Below are 19,297 nucleotides of genomic sequence, written 5' to 3' on the forward strand. Positions count from 1 at the left end.
GAGAGATGAACTGTAAAATATAAGCCTCGGTTTCTGAAAGGCTGACCAAGCTAAATTGATGTAAAAACACCTAATGGTTGAAGAAAAGTCTGAAAACGAATCACAAAGGTTAATGTGAGGTCTGAGGGCTGATTGCTTCATCTTGATCAGCCTTTTAAATAAATTATCTTTTTATTTGTTACCAATACTAGACTAGACTATTAAATAATTAAGTAATTAGTATTGATGTTTTGTTTAAGTATAAAAATTTTGTGTGCGACTGCTATTTTTTGGATTTTTACAGTGATTAAGTTATAATAATACGTACATCTTTATCTGGCCTCTTTTACAATTCTTTATCCAAGAAATCGACGAATGGAGGATAAATATTTGAAGATAAAACTATTATCTTCTTTGAAACTGATGGCCTTTTTATAATTTTATGATGACCTCAAAGAATTCAATTCATATTCAGAAAATACGACGTCTTGGTGAGTATAATACATTGATTTTTATTCTACTTCCTTACTGTATAATACCGTTATTAAAATAAAATATTATATTTGTTATTAAAGGTAGATTATTATTGAACAAATAAAAAGCGACTTAGTTAATGTATAGAACACCTTTATCACGTTACCAAATGGATAACTCGATTTCGAGTTATCACGTTAATAGTCTTTAGAACCTTGAGTTACTTTGGTTTGAGTGTTCGTTACAAATCTGAGAGACCTTACAACAATAGACTATCGTAACTTGCAGCTGAGGCTTTCAATTGTCATGTTTTGACATAGTTTTGTTGGACAGCGCTGCGTATGCGCTAGAGGTAGCAAAATCTCTTAAAGTAAGACTTGCAGTTATGGAAGCGGAACAGGACCTGATTCTGCTTTTTACAATGGTCGATGAATAAATGGCAAGTTGGATAAATTTTGAAAAATGCTTAGAAAATAAGAACACTGCCAATTTAATTGCCATTTATTCATCGGTCATTGTAAGTAGAATTGGGGCCCAGCACTCTACATGGCGTAGAACGAAGTTTCTATTTAACTTAATATTACACTGGCATTTCACGCTCAACAGACACCATTAATGACACTGTTGTAAGAGGTTTTTGGTGTAACTTCTTCTACAAAAACAGTGCATTCTTGTTAATTGATACCTTTCATGCAAGGTGTGTTAGTATTCGTACATGTTTAATCAGTTGCGTTACATTTTACTATCCGGTGCTTTTGTGGTTTCCTTAGAAACATTTTTGTCTACATTTCTACTCATTTGATTATTTCTTAGTAATTTCCTACAGCTTAAAAAAGAGCTCGTTCGCAAATATTTTAGTTTCATTGTTATCATGTACGTCATTTACACACAAGTTGCAATAAAACTAAATTTACCTATACGTTTATCAGTTTCCTGTTAATATTTCCTGTTTCTTCAGAAGCGTGACTGACGATAATAAGAATAATCTGCAGATAGTTCATGCTAATTTATTTTATCAATGACGTAGCGATGCGCAACGCAATGTCTTGAGGATGTTGATGCTTAGCTATATAATGGTATAGCCTAAAACCTCAAACCCGCAGGCTACTATATAGCCTACCAATGCATTTCAATTTGCTTGCCAAGAGTAAACCTTCTTCCACCATAATGTGACTGTAGATATTACTGTGTGGCGAACTGACCGGTAACGGTCAAATGGATGGAAGTGCCACATCTTTATCCTTTTAAGCCTACTGCCATTTAGTTTCACAAACATGAAATGTGATTCATACCTGTTATCGAACTGTCGTTAGCTTACCACTCAGCTGATTTTAGTTACTTTTTCTTTCAACGATAGAAAAAAGGTTGGTCGACCTTAGAAAAGTAGCTAAGTATAACGCATCGAGTAGAAATAAACTAGACTTAACTCTGTAAGCATCGACACACGAAATAATTACGGATATACAATACACGCAAATTACTATCGACTAAAATACCGAAAGCGAAGGTGAAGCAGGCGGAATGATTTGCTCCTTAAATAACGTCTTTATTGAGGAGAAGCAAAGCCGAGGGCAGAAAGAGAAGAACAGGGTCTGAAATTGATACCGATTTTGAGCAGAAGGTACCTACTTTGTGTCAATACAAGAAAGAAAGAAACAAAACACGCAAACATTTAACTTCAAAAACAAAATGCAAAGTTTTTCCTTAACAACCACGGTATGTAGAATATTGAATAGATTTTCCTTACCTAAAATCTTGAGCTTCAAAATACCGCCAAACTGATCAAAATAGATAAAAGACATCCTTAATTAGAATAATGGATGGACGAAGATTGTGAGTAAACCGTTTATAACAATTAAATATACGTGGAAAAGCGATATTTTGGATAACAAATCGATCGTACTTTTCGAAATTGATAACATAAAGTCTTCATGTAGTTTCACCGATACGCCTTAATTAATAGCTCTGTTTTCCTTTAAAAATTGCTGAAGTGTTTATTACAGTCCGAAGACCCCTTAGATGATTCATGACAATTTTCAGATACCTATATTTGGAGAGGGGGTGGAGGGAGGGGTTATCGATAATTATCTTATCAGATTGGACGGACGCATACCTCTGTCACAAGTAGGCTACATAATAAGTCGCTTCGTTAAATAAACAACATTTTGAAATTCGTTGTGGTTCGAGCATTATATAAATAAAATGTAAGTTGTTTTTTTTCTTGTAAAAAGCACTGATAGGTAAAGATTAGACACTGCTCTTTCATCTTAATTGAGATACAAACAAGTATGTTACAAAAAACTAGATTTGACCTGGTCTTAATAACTTAAGCCATTGTTAATCTTAATTAGTTCTTTATATCTAAGAAGTTGCAACAAAAGTATAATAAATTAGCCAGTAACAGTACAAAAATCTCAAACGTTCAAAACTTTATGTGTTACGGAATAGATAGTAACTGATAACTTGATATACTTTGTAAGGTGTATCCTTGTTCCAAAAAGGCTACATTCATGGCTCGCAAGTAGTCCATGGCCCCTTGGAGCAAATGCCAATTGCCAGTATATGTTGTAATTATAACTAGAAAAAGGAAATTAAATACTTTATTTGTTACATCGATGAAAAATATTATAAAGAAGCTATTTGATACACATAGATAACAAAACGAAAATATTCCATATATCTTTTGATAAATACATTCTGCATTCTGTAATTACCTAATTTACAGTAATCACTACGATTGTGATATCGAAACAGTCCTATCTAGGTATATTAGTGCAAAATCGACAAATAACGGTTCGTACAGGATTTACGATTGATTTAGGAGAGTATTAATATTTACTGTGACAGTATTTACTAATTTATAACAGTATATCTTCGTAGAAACAAAACACAACGCTTTTACGTTAATAGTTGCTTTTACCTACTTTGGTACTCTTTCCATTGGACACGCCCAAATGTTTTAGAACTTAAATCAGTCTCAGCCGGAATTAGGACGACTCAGAAGGCATTTCCGAAATATATAAACGTATTTTACCGCAAAAAATAAAAGATATTTTTAGACGACTAGTTTTAATAATACCTATGTAAACCGCAGTCCGACACTAGGGATTTAATTGATGAGGAATTGACAACTAATCTTTGGTTTTACTTTCAGATTCCATCATGGGTTTATGCTGTAGTTCATGCTGTGGTGATGACGACAACACAGTACATGTTGTGGACAACGTAGACCACGGCTTCCACCAGCCCCCACCACACAGCGTCCACGTAGTCGACCACGATCCCGGAATGGAAATGCAAAGATGATCCTGGACTAACTTCGTAGCATAATACAACCAATTTATTCTAATTTAATAATTTATGTGCATTCACGAAAACGACTCTACTATTTGATTATTCTATGTATTAAGGAAATACATTTCTTTTACATAAACTGCAGTTTTGTTTATTGCCAAGTCTCACCTGTATTATTCGAGACAATTTAGTCAAATATTACTAGTACGTGAGTACTTGTCGAGATCATTCGACTAGTTATGAGATGAGCTGTAGAGGTGGCGGGGTCGCCTCATGTAAAAATATTATATACAATGGGAGTCAATACATCTGTTTGTCTGTATAAACAATTACATGCCCTATTTCGAAAGGTAATTTAGTTTTATATTATTAGAAGTTTAAACCGGTATATACGTAAGTAATAGTAAAAACAAGTATTTTTTTAAAGTGACGCAATATATTGGCTAAAAAATAATTCACCGTTTATGTCATATGAAACAGAAGTTGTATATTCGTAATTGTTCTGCATCGTTAGCGCCTAAAGAAACCGCTGAAGTGTACGTAGATGATACTGAAACAGGAAAAATTTAGAGATTTTCCCAGTGTGTTGAACTTAATCTGTGTTTTAACCCTCGTTAGTTTTTGTGATCACAGTATCAGCAGGAAAATAAATGATAATAACTTTTAATATTGCGTAATTTCTCGGTTTAGTCAGTGTTTACTATCTGATGATAAGAACACAAATATAAAATAAGTTGCTACGAAAATCAAGTGAAAAATGCGGACAAGCGTACTTAACACCAACAAATCAGGGAATCGACCTCAGTTAAAACTTAAGAGTCTTTAATCTCGCAGTCGTCAATCAATCAAAAACTATAAATTCGAATTAGTTTAGTAAGCAGCCCATTTTTTAATACAGTACCCACATTCACTGAGCAAACTCCCAAACAGCACGCTGTCTTTCCTTTTAAAATTTATGCAATTGGGGAACAGAGATGCGTGTACTTACCTGCGGGTGTATTAATACTTCCATAAATGAAAAAATACAGTGTTCTTAACGCAATTAAGAGTTTTTAACTTTTTACTGACTTTCACAATTTAGTGAGAGTAGGTATTAGCAGAATGGGTAAATAATATTCAAAAACCATGCGATAAATATTTGTATTGTATTTCGGAGTACCTCGGTGTTATTCTTAATGCTTTTGAATCGCATCCATGGACATAAATAAACAATTCCAAAAAACCTTTTAACTTTTTAGAAAATCAATTAATGCATTATAAATCGACATGTGTTTAAAACATTGTACGTTTAATAGATTCACGTAATCTCGATTTAAAACTCAGTCTATGATTAGGTACATTTTTATAAAGATGTTAAAATATTTTTAAAGACTCATTTCTTCCTCATTAACCGACGATTTTGCACAGGACTTCGTAGTTTTTGTAGGTAATTTCTGATCCGCCGAAGGAAATGTAGGCGCAGCCGTGACTGGGGTGTACCTGTAATGCAAACATGAATTATTGGAATCTCATAAAACGTCCGAGATAAGTAAGACTATTAAACTACTATTTATGTTACTTACGAGTACATTATAAGTAATCATAAGTAATATTTGTACACTAGAAGGTAAACTGCATGCAAATGGTAATGGCATTTTTCTTTTTATTTTATATCGAACAAACAAGTGTTAACGAGGACCCCTTTAGGCCTTTAGACTCATCCAAATATACTAATATATATACTAATATATAAAGCTGAAGAGTTTGTTTGTTTGTTTGAACTCGCTAATCTCAGGAACTACTGGTTCAAATTGAAAAAATATTTTTGTGTTGAATAGACCATTTATTGAGGAAGGTTTTTGGGCTATAAATTATCACGCTGCGACTAATAGGAGCGAAGATACACGGGAAAATGTGGAAAAAACAGGGTAGATATAAATCTTAACTTATATCTTCTAACCACGCGGACGAAGTCGCGGGCAACAGCTAGTATAATATATACACTGAACTTCTTCTACTGAAAAACGGCTTTTACTATTTTACAAATGTACCTACCGAAATATGGTAATTGTAACAATATACAAAACAAAATATTTCCTTGTGTAACAATAACTAGCTTACTAATGAGTATTAATTATAGCATATATCTCTGTTAATATGTGGACAATTATATAGTGGTTATTATATTTATACCTTACTGATAGTTGTTGAATATATTGTACCTAATATCAAATATAATAATGAGGTCCTATCACCTATACCGCGCTACACGTGGTAGAGAGACTCTCGTTATCACAACTGCAACAATCCTATTTTAATAGTCGGTAGCAGGGCTTCAGAAGTTAGTAAGTCTATCAAAACAATGGAACAAGGGGTTTTCCGCTTAGCAAGACATTTTCGTATTAAAGCCTTGTATTGCGGTAAAAGGTTGATAGCTACAGGAATTAATATTATATGATTCATATGCTAGCAATTCCATACTTACTTGGGCATGGAATTGCTGACAAATATTTTGCATTTTGATTTGCTCTAAGGCATAAAATACAACAAGCGCAGTTCAAAACTCATGTTTTCGCTTTAGTATTCTGCTGTGCTAGTTGTTTTAAAACTCTGAGTAATCTATATATTACCTTTCCAGGTGTAATAGACCGCATGTGTTTAACCCTCGCAATGTAGAGAGGTTCACCGTGGTGCGTGTTGCCAGCTGCGATCGCTCCGACTGGGACCTGGCCGTTGCTGGACGGAAGCCAACGAACCGCATGGCTTGGAGCACACAACACCTGGAAATGATAATCATAAAAGTTAATAAAAATTCACTAATTTACAATCTGCAGGATTGGAAACGTCGGAGAAGAATGAAACAGAGCAAAATTAAAGGTAGATTTGCCATAGCAAAAATGCTAAAGGCATACCTCTAAACTAAAATCTAAAATTAAACCGCGATAAAATCCATAAAAGTAGTTTCATTTCAATGTCTAACAATCCCGTAAACCTAAGAAACCACTAAATGCTAAGGCTATTTGTGGCTTCTGTTCATTTTATTTGTATGACCGATAGTTGTCAGATTACTATGACTCACATTTAAATTTTCTTCTATCGAAAGATTACTAATCCTCGAAAGTCCATGACAGTTTTGACTCATGATTCAATTGAAACAATTTTCTTACCTCAAAGTTGTGTACTGGCACTTCTCTTCCAGCGTGAGGTACATAAGCAGAGCGGTGTTTGATGGCTAGTTTCCCGGGTATGAACTCTCCGCTGTGGTGAGCTCTGATCACGCAGAGGGGACTGCCATCCCATCCTTCTTTGCCAGCGATGTAAGCGCGATGGGAAAGTGAAGAGACATCGGTTGGTGTAGCAGGAACCCAATCAATGAGCTCTGAAATATTAAAATAGGAATTATACGTTTATAGTTTGTATTTAAAGTTTCGCGTTGCATAATTATATTAACATAGAAGAAAACGGGGATTAGCGCGAATTTTACTAGTGAGTGTAGTTTGTGACGGTGTACGTTAAATAAGTTGCGACGGTAATTGTGAAAATCTGAAAGTGGAAGACGGTCAAGCCGCCCCATCAACGGAGTGACTCGCCGCTCCAGTCTGCTCGTGACCACGGCCGCTGTAACCTGGTCGAAACGTCGGGCTAATCGAGGTAAAATTCGCGTTCCTATTCTTCTAGGTTAATATAAAGTTTATAGTTTGATAGGGGACCATCTCGGATTATTTTGTTTACAAATGTTTATCTTAGAATAATGGGTGCAAGATTTTTTTACTAACCGAAATGCGAACGTACTTTTGACAGCGGGAAAGGCAGATATGACAAAATTAAAAAAAAAATACAAATTTAAACTGATGAATTCTTATTAGAATGATGAGTTATGTCCTTGGTAGTTTTATAATATAGCAAATGCGGATAAAATAAAATTATGATGAAGCAGATGTTCCACTTTGTCTTTTGTATTCTTCTTATTTTAGAGAGAAGGGCAAAATTCGGAGTATTATGATCGAACCTATATAGGTCAAAAGGTTTAAGCAGTTTGAACGTAATCTGTGTTCAAAACTGTATTTTAGGAGTGTTAATTTATAAAATTATTCAGAGCTTACTATTATTCAAATTCTGGAGGCTATTTCCGAGCCAAGCCAAGCCCTTCTCGACTGTCGCCAATCCGAGTTCAACTGGAGTCTTAACTCTATCCGGTACTGGTTGAGGGGGAGGTGGGGGTGCTGTAATTGAAAGGAACAACGCGCCAGCTAAGTACGTTAGCAAATACTTAATGTACGTTTTGTGTGGTCATTAAATTATGGCTTTGTCAAGGGCTCAGTAGATAAAGCTGTTTCGGATTTTTCGATGTATAATGCCTTTAATATTCCCGCCAATACCCCAAACTTAAAGTTAAACAGAAGAATAAGTGCAAATGAAGTTGTTAAAGAAATTTGCGAAAAATCTATACAAACAAAATAACAGGTAAACGAAAGGAAAACTAAGATAGAATGATCAATTCTGTGTTGGTGAGAATAGACCAGAACATCGACTTATAACAGAACAACGGGCCATCTATGTGCCATTCGCACAATCTGTTGCATTTGTAAGAAAATGTTCCAATGTATGTTCACCACGGATAATTTTTGGCAACAAGTAAAAACTTAAGTAAAAACTATTACCTTCAACGTAAATGGGCTGTGGTGGTGGCGGCGGAGCTGGTGGTTGCTGATAGATGTAGTTGGTCACGTAGGTTGGTTGCGGAGCAGGCTCTTGGGGCGGTTGTGGTGGCGGGGGATGGTACACCGGCATCATGACTGGTGCCGGCACGTATGTGTAGCCGCCGGGGTGTGCTGGGGTCGGCCCTGCCATTGGGTACCCGTAGTAAGGTGGAGGAGGTCCATTTGGAGGATCTGAAAATAAATCAATCAATATCAAAATCGAAATCTGAAGTTTTTATTGCATGTGCCCGTTTTAGGCTGTTTAAATCGTAACAGTCCTAACTCTAGGTGTGCAAAAAATTAATGAAATCTTTCATGATGTAAGTAGGACGTTTTATGATTTATCATATCTGACTACCCTGAATTCAAAGTTTCGATACAAACATTACGATTGTTATATTTGTTTGTGTTCCCAATTTTGTACATTTTTTTTTATCGATGGTTCCTCGTAAACTTCTAATCAGGACAGGGACTCACAAAACTGTTTGATTGTTACATCGAACATTAAAACAAGATTAACTTAAAATTAAATAACTTGGTTGTTTCAAACACCAGTGTTTCATAAATATTATACTTATGGTAGAATATGGTAATACATAGTTCAGTTGTTGTTTGGGCGTACAAATCAAAATCAAAATCAAAATCAAAAAGTTTTTATTTCAAATAGGCCGTATCTCAGGCACTTTTAAAACGTTATATTACTGACTCTAGTTGCACGGTTCCAAAGTGTCATTCTTATGGAGAAGAACCGGCAAGAAACTCCATAAGTTACTCTTTTCAAAATAAAATTTTACAGTAGCATTTTACATTAAAATGAATGTCTACAAACTAAGTAACATTTGGGTTTTAAATACTAAATGTTGAAAAATACATTTGCCATAAGTAGGTGCTTCTATTAACAAGAACAAAAGATTACGAGATAAGTCATATGTGTCACTCTGTGTTTTTTTGATGATAACGGTGAGATAAAGAAATTATTGAAAGTATTGGCACAGACACAGATCGATTTTGTTTTAAAACTAAGATATAAGTATAGAATAGTACTACAGCAACATATGGATCAGTGCTGATTACATCTGTAAATTTTAAAGAGAGTATCAGACGTCTGATCACGACCTCTAGAAGCAGTATTTTTGCTGATGGGGAAAAGAGACACCGTTGTACTTTTTGTAGTTTGTTGTCTCGCTTTTTTTCGCGCATTCGTCATAAATTGCGCAATAAACAATCACATTTACCTAGTTACTTTTATTATCAAAACTTAGACTTAAACTTATTCAAACAACAAGAAAAGATGATTTTGAAGTTCTGATCTTCGGTAATACCTATCAATTTAACACTACGCTCCATACTTACACAATTGACGCTACAAAAAAGCACTAATAGATAAATATTACAAGGTACTTACGTCCAGACATAGTTGTTTTGATAAAAAAATACAAATAAACAAATAACTAAACTGTTTATTTCACTGGTGTTGGACTATTGACTGCAGGTTTATTTCGTTTATCGATTATTTGTAGCTATCTTCTGATTCATGTCTTTATCATATCGGCTGAAACTTATACGCATTTCACGATTAGATAAATGCTTTGACTTTATAAGAATTGAGGATTCTAGGTGTAATTAAGCGTTCTTTTGTGTAAATGTAAAGGTATCAGTTGACTCATTGTGTACTTATTTCGTCCTTCAAATATGTTTTGATTGATTCAAACAAGATCCTGTTTATTTATACAAATACCCCTATTTTATTAAAATAATTAGTTTTGTTTTAGCAAGCTCTACTGATTGTTATTGAACTTTATTTATTAATTAGAAAGCATGAGATGAATTTTCTTTTCTATAAAAGTAAATTGATAAATAAGTTGATGTGTTGACCTTGATTCATCGAAACGCAATAACATACAGTAGCTTTAATGCATGTTATTAAACTGTGTTATTAATCAATTTTAAAATTACTCCCGTAGTACAAAATTACTTGATGTAGTTCGCTGTAATTTAAATGGAAACTCAAAGGTACAGCTAATAGGCAAAAAAGTTATACTATGCGAAACACAGTTACTTTTATAAGTGGTAACTAATATGAAATGTATGTGAAATGTAGTTGGGATCAATGACTGTTCGACATACACAGTGCATTAATATTTCGTTATTTTTCTTCTAAGTATTTTACTGAAATGTACTTTCCCTTAAATATTCAACCCAATAATTTCGAAACAAAAAAGTAACATGACATTATTTTTATTAAAAGTATCAAAGAGTAAAAATGTTTGATGTCGTCATTTGCTTCTACAAAGAACCTCGTAAGTCTTGTGATTGGTTTCGTATCTTCCTATCGGTATGTAGCAGCAACCATGACTAGGGTGTACCTGCAAAATAAATATTGAAGTAAATACAAAAACATAGTTCAATACGTTGCCATTGAAGTTGTAAAGAGCAAAATTCCCAATCTAGAATTCTTGCTATCCACGAAGTACAAGGTGCTTTATATGCTACGAGCACTGAAAATTATTCATACCATTTGGTAACACAACAATAAAAAAGATTTGCAAAATATATCTACAGAAAAACAAAAGTGTATTTAAAAAATAAATGATTGACGGAATAACTCACTAACAATTTCGGAACAAAAGTAGTTGGCTACTTCAATTGATCGACTATTTGACACAGATTTCACTTCAAACGTAGGATTGCGAAATAGTCAAACTGTATCTACCTTTCCAGGTATAAGAGATCCCTTATGTCTGACCCTGGCAATGAAGAACGGTTCTGCGTTCACGTTGTTGCCAGCTACGATAGCATCTGGAGGAACCTGACCCTTGCTGGATGATTTCCAATGTACTGCATCATTTCTAGCACATAAAACCTGAAACAGAAGATCAAATGAGAAATTAACGTCGTGTTGCTACTGGACTGGACTGGCTCACGTATGTATTAATAATAATATTTCTTTTTTTCATTTATAAATTATCATTAGATATCTTAAATAACTGTAGCAGTTTCACTCGTTATAATACTACGAGTGAAAATTGCTACGCAGTTATAGTGCTACGCAAAATGGCTACGAGTCATTTATTTTGCCAACAATATAGCCAATGACGGGAGAGTTGTCGCAATAATTTTAGATTTCTGTTTACCATGAATTGCTACAAGTTATTTATTATATTATTATCTTAAGTAAGTTATTTGGGATTTTTTGAGATATCTGGCAATTAAAGCTGAATTTTGTGTAATGACATTCACATGAAATTATTCTCTTCATTAATATTTCCTTTCCTCTTATTTAACATCAACAGACTACATCCACAACCTCAGAAATGTCTGTTTCAATAATCACATAGCGTTCTTACTTCATAGGTATCGACAGGAACTGCCCGCCCTCTGTACGCTACATAAGCAGTAAGGTTTTTGATTGACAGCTTGCCGGGAATGATACCTCCTTCGTGTTGTGCTCTGATCACATACAAGGGGCTTCCATCCGAATGGTCCTCACCTCCCACGAAAGCTCGCTGAGCAAGTCTCGAAACATCGAATGTTGTCGCTGGAATCCATTCAATCGGTTCTGAAATGCATAAAATACTGAATGTTAAAAGCAAAGAAATGCAGCCTAAAGGAGTTTTACCACAAGAAAGTTCAATATTAACATTTCCTGAAAACAACTAAAATTAATGCATACTCTAAAGAATATTTTAAAACAAGTTGACTTGCATGCCGCTCTATTTACGATAAAATAAAAGTGAAGACAAAATTAGTACGTGATTGCTCTGGAAGCGTTTTGAAATCAACTTAAGAATAATTACTACTTAAGTGTTTGACTTCCACAACTTTTGCAAAAGTTAAAGAAAGGAAGACGCCGTTCACTGTCGTATGCAACGTCTCGTTTCTTCAGATGCTGCAGCCTTACTTGGCGCCGGCTTGGTGGTATGCCTGATCACAACCTTGTAGTTAGGAAAAGGATAAGCGTTCAGAGGCCGTCACCATAGCCAATAATTATAACTATTATACTTTATAGATGATGAGATTCTGAAACATTTCTCCGACATTTGTTTCGCCGTTGAACGGTTCACCGACAGAACGATTCACTTTTCAGTTTTTCACAGACAGAACGTTTCACTTTTAATTTTTTCATAGACGGAACTTTTCAACGACGATCGTTTCGCCGACGCAACGATTCACTTTTCGTTATTTCACTGATAAAACGTTTCAACGGCGAACAATTAGCCGACCGAGCTGTTCATGTGCCTCTGGGGTATAAAACATAGGTATTCGACATAGAAGGTTATAATATGAAATATATTTACAAATGAGAATAATTTTTATGATTTACCAAAATTACCAAAAAACACACCAACATTATTAATACCAAAATGTCGGAGAACAAATGTCGGAGAAATGTTTCAGAATCAGATGATGATGATGGGTCGATGACATAATAAAGGTCTCGGGTCGAGTCTGGATGAGGCTAGCACAATACCGTAGAAATTGGCAAGAGAAAGGGGAGGCCTATGCCCAGCAGTGGGAGGATAAAGGCTGTGGATGATGATGATGATAGATGATGATCAATAATACTAAGAAAACAATAGTATACCTTCGACATAAATAGGGCCTGGTGTTGGCGCTAGTGTAGGTCCCACCGATGGTGTTTGGTACACTACGTTAGCTATGTACTGCGGCTGCGAGGGTGCAGGTGCCTGGAGTAGTGGAGGCTGGTACACCGGCACCATGTAAGGACCTGGGGCGTATGCGTACACGCCTGGAACTGCCATGTTCGGAGGCGGTATTGGATGCGCATGTGGTCTGTTTGGCACATCTGGAATACATGACAAATATAATAGCTTTTCATATCCAGAGTACATTTTTACAGTACAATATTTGGATAGCTAGGGAAATTGATTGCATAGATAGGGTTCACGTTTTTTCTTCTTCAGATTTCGTTGCCCACTTGGTAAAACGACTTGTAGTGTTTTGTATGGGTAGGTATGGCATAGCATAATGTTATATTATAAACACACTAGATTTTATGTTCCTTTACAGATCATCAATCAAATACATAAGTAATGTTTTAAGAATAATCACAAGCGTAGCATTTGTCCTTTTTGGATCTTTAAAAAAACTATTGAACGATTTATTAAAATAAACTTACTTCCAGACATAGTTTCTGTTGTTTGTTTGTCTCACTAGAACGAATAAACAAAAGTCTACACTTCACACAAGTACTGGTACTAAACAAAACTGCGATTATGACGTTTTCTTTTTTCGCCTGTGAAAACTGATAATTTATTTATCGGACCAGTAGAAATTTGCGTTCAATTCATGATAAGATAAAATGTTTCGATAAAGAACAAATTAAAAATATACTATAATATAGAGTTTTGTTTCAATCGAATTGAGATCGAGTTGACATTCTCGATATCCACTATACACTAGCGCCAATTCCGCCGGTGGCAAGAATTGAAACTACGCTCGATCTACGTAGATGAGACTGAATGTTAACTCGATCTTGGATTGGTTAGATAGTGACAGTTCAGGACTGATTTGAAAGCTGAATCTAACCTAATGAAACCAGTTTTGGGAGTATCGAAAAGTATTTTTATAATTTTAGCATCAAAATGCCATTAAAAATCAATTTAAAGGTTTTTAATGGGACCGCAAATCATGTCCATTTCTTACATTAGTTAAGTAAAAACTCATGTCATACAATACCAACAACCGGAGCAGTTTAATAAATGTGATTAAAAAATATTGAAACATGTCTGATTTATTTTTAATGACATAGTATCTACATTTCAGGGCGATTGACATGACTTAATTGTAATTAAACTCCCTTCTTGCCAAACATTCTTACGTTGTATATTGGCTTGAGTGGTCGGGAAAATGTTTTACGTGTACTTTCGCCCATTCAACTTAATCTGTAATTTCTTCGGTTTGTCAAAACCAACCATAACAGTGGAAGGTGTTTCTAAAAATATCAGTTCTTGGCTGAAACTTTGGTCCATTCTGATTGTACTGGCTTTAATAAGCAGCTTCTGTTTTTTGTCTAATCAATACGTGAACTTTGACATAAAACATAATCTACAAATTGTACCAGACATAAATGATTTGATTGTGAATGTTTTGTTTATAGTCATAAATAATATGAAAAGTGAAAGAATATGTATGAGTCTGCACCAAGTGTTTGATAATACATTTGCTCATTTGAACTTAGACGGCAAGATTTTGAAGTTATTTTTCATAAAAATGTACTTCTGGTTTTCTTTGTTGACCATTACATTTTTAATCTTTATAATCATGGAAATTGCGCACAGTTATCCACCATACATTTTATTAATGAGAATTCCAACATTTTTATCAATTTTACATTTATTTATGCATTTGTATTTGATTCTTGCGACCATGAAACTGATCAATGATGAGTTATCTACTATCCTTACTCATAAAGAAAAAATAAAAACTGTTCCCGATGTGGATAACAATTTAGGACGTATTTTGAAATACGTTACATGTCCCGGTATAAAGTTTATAGATACTGAAATTCTTGTTCAATATGACTTGAAACAACTTTGTTCAATCTATGACAACTTGAGCACGAGTGTTCAGCTTTTGGAAAAATATCATGGGTTACAGGTAATTATACCGTTTTTTATTTTCAGAGCAAGGAATTGATTGGTAGTGAAAGGTTAGGGAGCTGAATACAAGTTTTCTGTTAGGTGTTACAATTTCAAAGTATTTGGAAACCAGTAGTACTGACTATAACATAACAAGAGATGTATTTATGTGCTTTAAGACTAGTTATTAAAAATAAATATGCAGATTGAAATAAAGTTTAGATATTAAAACTTCCACTTTCAAAGTATTTGTCAAAAGCAGTTTAAATGTAAACTTTACCATGTCTATATCATCATTATTTCAGATTTTCCTCTCAATTTGGTTGATGTTTACTAGCGCAGTTGTTGGAGTAACGGTAATCGTCTGCAAACAGGTACGTGACTATGGATAAGTAGATACTAACCTTATATTCTAACCTATACACCGTGATTTTTTAGTCGTCTTACAAAAGCAGCCCAGTTCATGTAACCAATGATTAGAACATGTTCAAAATGTCAATGTCAAAAAATGACTGTTAAGCGGCTGTAGAATTGGATCTTCGCTACAGGGCCAAAAGCGATCGATTAACGAATGCGGCTCTACAAAATATAATACGGAGGAACTGAGCTGGCTGAACTCTCCTGGTTTCTTTTGCATGAATCCAACGTTAAATTATAGCCGTTTTCAAATATTTCAGGTCCAAATATTGTGGCTTGTGATCGCGAAAAGTACTTTACCATCAGTCTGGTGTTTCGTTGGATGCTACATTAATGATCAATTAAGTCGAGAAGTTGATCAGACTATTACACTTATAATTAAAATCCTGATAGACTACAGATGCGGTAAGATTTTAATAAATTATTCTCCTTTTAAAATTCTTTTTTTATAAATCTTACATAAACTACAAATAAAAAGAGACCTTGATTTGCCTCCCTTCATCGCTTGTTACGGCCATAATCAAGAACGACGTTAACTAAAATATTCCCTTAAATATATCTTTGTCACTGTCAAAAAAATGTGAAGATAAATTATATACTTTCAAAGTACCTTAATTGCATTCCGCCATATGGATTCTACTGCGGACCTAAATCAATCCTAATAATATGTGGACTCAAAAGGAGTAAACCCTGTTTCGTAATCATTTCAGTGCCATCCAGAAAGCCTGTTTTGGAGACATTCAAAGAGCTTGTCAGCAACAACCGCCTTCAGTTCACCGCTTGCAGTTTGTTCAATTTGAGCTACGCTATGTTGCTTGGTACTTTGTTAAACGTCATCACTTACAGTATAATCCTGATCCAGTTATTTACTACTATGTAATGTATTAATGTTTTGGCTTAACAAGAGTTATTATTATCTCTTAGTATGTTTAAAACGCTTTTATTTTTTGCTTCTTGTGTGATTAATATTACTGTATAAGATATACTCGTAAGTGTTTCTTAGAGCGTAAGTTTGATAAATAAATGTTTTGCACCAAACTTATTACTATTTTTTCAGGATCTTGAATGATGATGAATGATGGGCATCGACATTTAAACCGTTTACTTTTTAATTCATCAATTATTCTGAAGAACATAAGGAGCAAATTATTGAAAAAAAATTATTCAACTCATTAAAATAATTTATTCGAGATTCCACAATTCAATTCGACACATAACTGTCTAATACTAAACACAAAATTAACAACATTGTGATTTAGATTTGAGTATTTTGATCATCTAATATCTATGGAACTACAACAAACACAATTACTCTTGACTGATCGTACTTGATCGTTTTATCTCTGCTGGGTTTTCTCGATGTACGTCATGTACCTTGAGAGGACCTTGAGACTTCATTCATTGCCCACACACTTCAATTTGAAACTTAGTGAAAAAATCCAAGTTCACAAATAGTATCCCATTTGCACATATGTGGACCATTATAACGTCAATAACGATGCTGTTTTGGTGAATTCTGGATCAGAAATACTTCTATCCATCGGTCGTCACTACACGAAGAATAATTAATTAATAATTTTGGAATAACTTCTATCTTAATAGCTAATAATAATGTTCTGGTATTTAGGCCCTGGGGCGGTCTTTAGGTGGTTCTGGAGGCGCGTATGGCTTCTCGTAGGGCGGGGGGCGGAAAGGTTTCTTGTCTCCTGAGCCGGACATGTTTATTCTGAAACAATAAAAGATGTGGTTAGAATTGTTTTATGTTTGGGCACTAATCAATTCCTTTTCCAAAATAAGCCATTAGACACGGTGGTCTTGCATATGGTAGCATTAAACAGTATTTCTCGATAAGGCTCCTCTTTCTTAGAATCGAGATAATTGCAGATTATATTTCGCATTTATGGGTATAATCTATGTAAGCTACTTAATAAATTTTCATTTTTTATAAAAAAAAATGACTGACTTTTTTAAAAATCTTCTACACTTAATTCTCTCTTATTTCTCTAATGGGCAAAGTATATTGAGAAAAAATAGCTACCAGCCATTATTATTAAGTCTTGAATATATTTTTTTATACAGATAATACGGAAATGATTTTTTTTATAAATATTAATGTTTTTATCTTCAGCTTACCTTTTTATTTTACTTCTTAGGTCAGAACACTGAACAAGGTGTAAAGTTGTTTGGTAACTAACTCCAAGACGAATGTTTTAGTTTATAAATACAGCGGCGTGGAGAGATAAAAGAATTATCTTGAAGGTATTATCGGCGGAATGAAGCTTGCATTTGGAATTCCCTGATCTTCTAATATCTCCGGTGTAAATAATACTATTAATATACTCGGATTCGTTCGTTATTTATTTACAGAAATGGAGAAAGGCTAAGTTCTACTTGGGGTAAAATTGTAAATTACGAAAGAAAATAGACAGTTACCTAGTAGCATGTGTTTTGTTTTGTAATTTAGATGTTAATAATTGATAAAATACTTTAATTGATTAAGAATAAAATAGAAACTGATTTATTACTCAACTCTTAAATAACTCTTTCAAATGACCTTAATTTTTTTAACTTCTCTTATTCTATTTTCGGCAATTTGCTGCATTTTTTTATATATTAAGTAAACAAACATACAAATTTCATATGCATATACGTATAGAGACACTTGCGAATTGGGGACCACCCAAGAGTGAAGACGCAGATTCTGTTATCGATTTATTTTTCCCAACCTTCGGTAGACTATGAGAGTAGGTTTTTCTTAATTTAAGCTGTCTGTTACCGTTATTATTGTTGTTTAGAGGCACTACCGTACGATATTGTTAATTCAGTCACTATTGTTCCTTGAGTCAAATACGCCCGTAAAACTAACAATGAATATTATCCACCCTTTCATTATAACCCCGTTTGTTTGTAGTATTTTGGGCGGGAATTTGAATTGGAATAAAGGTCAGTTGATATCACACGAAAGGACAAACATTGAAGTATGTTCTAGAAAGCGATGTGATTAAAAAACAAAGTGTTTTTTTGGAAATGAGCTTGCTACAAACATGATTTTCATTTGGATAATTTTTACTTAAATCTAATATTTTACATTAATTATGCCTTGCATTTCCCATCACTTCCCACTTCTCCGACTTTAGAAAAGAAAACGATAAATAAAATAATAGTCATTTTTTTCTTGTAGATATTGTTACTAAAGCACCCTAGAATACAATGAAATATATTAAAAAAGGTGGTCCTATAATTTGAACACAATTTTGTACAGTCGATAACAAAAGCTCATACACATATCGGCAGGTTTACAAAATAAGGTAGGTAAGGAAATGTTTGGACATTTAAAAAATTCAAGAATTATTAATGTTAACATTTAAATAAACAGCAAAATGTTGCCAAATAGTATTGGAGTCATGAAAAAACTAGTGAAAATTTCAGAAAATTCTGTAAGGGTCATTACAATTATGCCAGTTAAACGACTTATGCTATTATTAATACGTAAGTACTCGTATGACTTCAAACGAGGTTAAATCTTATTTTATTTATAGTCGAAAAAAAATATTTTATTACATCATGAAATAAGACAAATCTATCTTGGGTTTTATTTTGTAAAAATAGTGTTGTCTTTGTGTTGTGTTGTTATCTAATAATCATGACAAAGTAGGATCTCATAGCGCTTCACAACAGATAGTGAGTCATGAAGAAATAACGTATGTATATTCCCAACTGTTAACATCTTACATAAACTGAATTACGGATTACGGATAAACTGAAGTACCTGTGAAAGAAAATCCTTCGTATCTACTTTTCCACTAACACTACTTTGCTTGGTTGTTTTATATTGGCTTTTATTTATTTAAA

General features: G+C 33.9%; 2 protein-coding genes and 2 long non-coding RNA genes across 4 annotated transcripts; 2 read left to right on the forward strand and 2 right to left on the reverse strand.

Moving 5' to 3' along the window:
• Positions 1-2,550: 2,550 nt before the first annotated feature.
• On the forward strand, positions 2,551-3,889 carry LOC113496807. The gene is made up of 2 exons (XR_003400842.1): positions 2,551-2,657; positions 3,608-3,889. It is a non-coding gene; the product is annotated as an uncharacterized LOC113496807 (long non-coding RNA).
• A 1,165-nt stretch (positions 3,890-5,054) lies between these two features.
• Positions 5,055-13,677, reverse strand: LOC113496767 (extensin-2-like). The gene is made up of 11 exons (XM_026876089.1): positions 13,567-13,677; positions 13,012-13,233; positions 11,774-11,985; positions 11,140-11,289; positions 10,706-10,792; positions 9,023-9,056; positions 8,388-8,618; positions 7,830-7,949; positions 6,894-7,105; positions 6,357-6,506; positions 5,055-5,226 (listed from the first exon to the last, which is right to left on the reverse strand). Exons 1-11 carry the CDS (start codon positions 13,574-13,576, stop codon positions 5,134-5,136), a joined length of 1,521 nt encoding a protein of 506 aa, XP_026731890.1. The 5' UTR covers positions 13,577-13,677; the 3' UTR covers positions 5,055-5,133.
• Positions 13,678-14,265: 588 nt separating this feature from the next.
• Positions 14,266-16,341, forward strand: LOC113496941. The gene is made up of 4 exons (XM_026876343.1): positions 14,266-15,047; positions 15,334-15,402; positions 15,706-15,850; positions 16,156-16,341. Exons 1-4 carry the CDS (start codon positions 14,298-14,300, stop codon positions 16,323-16,325), a joined length of 1,134 nt encoding a protein of 377 aa, XP_026732144.1. The 5' UTR covers positions 14,266-14,297; the 3' UTR covers positions 16,326-16,341.
• Positions 16,342-16,608: 267 nt separating this feature from the next.
• LOC113496631 lies at positions 16,609-17,843 on the reverse strand. The gene is made up of 2 exons (XR_003400837.1): positions 17,579-17,843; positions 16,609-17,171 (listed from the first exon to the last, which is right to left on the reverse strand). It is a non-coding gene; the product is annotated as an uncharacterized LOC113496631 (long non-coding RNA).
• Positions 17,844-19,297: the final 1,454 nt, after the last annotated feature.

The sequence above is a fragment of the Trichoplusia ni genome, chromosome 8 (genome assembly GCF_003590095.1).
Source record: "Trichoplusia ni isolate ovarian cell line Hi5 chromosome 8, tn1, whole genome shotgun sequence".
Classification (NCBI taxonomy): Eukaryota; Metazoa; Arthropoda; class Insecta; order Lepidoptera; family Noctuidae; genus Trichoplusia; species Trichoplusia ni.

Excerpts from the sequence above, each read along its gene's own strand:
- LOC113496767 (XM_026876089.1), bottom strand. Across the intron at positions 11,290-11,773 it reads TTCCTGTCGATACCTATGAA|GTTTTATGTGCTAGAAATGA; the intron begins GTAAGAACGCTA and ends CTTCTGTTTCAG. Across the intron at positions 6,507-6,893 it reads TGCCAGTACACAACTTTGAG|GTGTTGTGTGCTCCAAGCCA; the intron begins GTAAGAAAATTG and ends TATCATTTCCAG.
- LOC113496941 (XM_026876343.1), top strand. The coding sequence starts at position 14,298 with ATGTTTTACGTGTACTTTCGCCCATTCAACTTAATCTGTAATTTCTTC. Across the intron at positions 15,048-15,333 it reads AAAAATATCATGGGTTACAG|ATTTTCCTCTCAATTTGGTT; the intron begins GTAATTATACCG and ends TCATTATTTCAG. Across the intron at positions 15,851-16,155 it reads CCTGATAGACTACAGATGCG|TGCCATCCAGAAAGCCTGTT; the intron begins GTAAGATTTTAA and ends TAATCATTTCAG.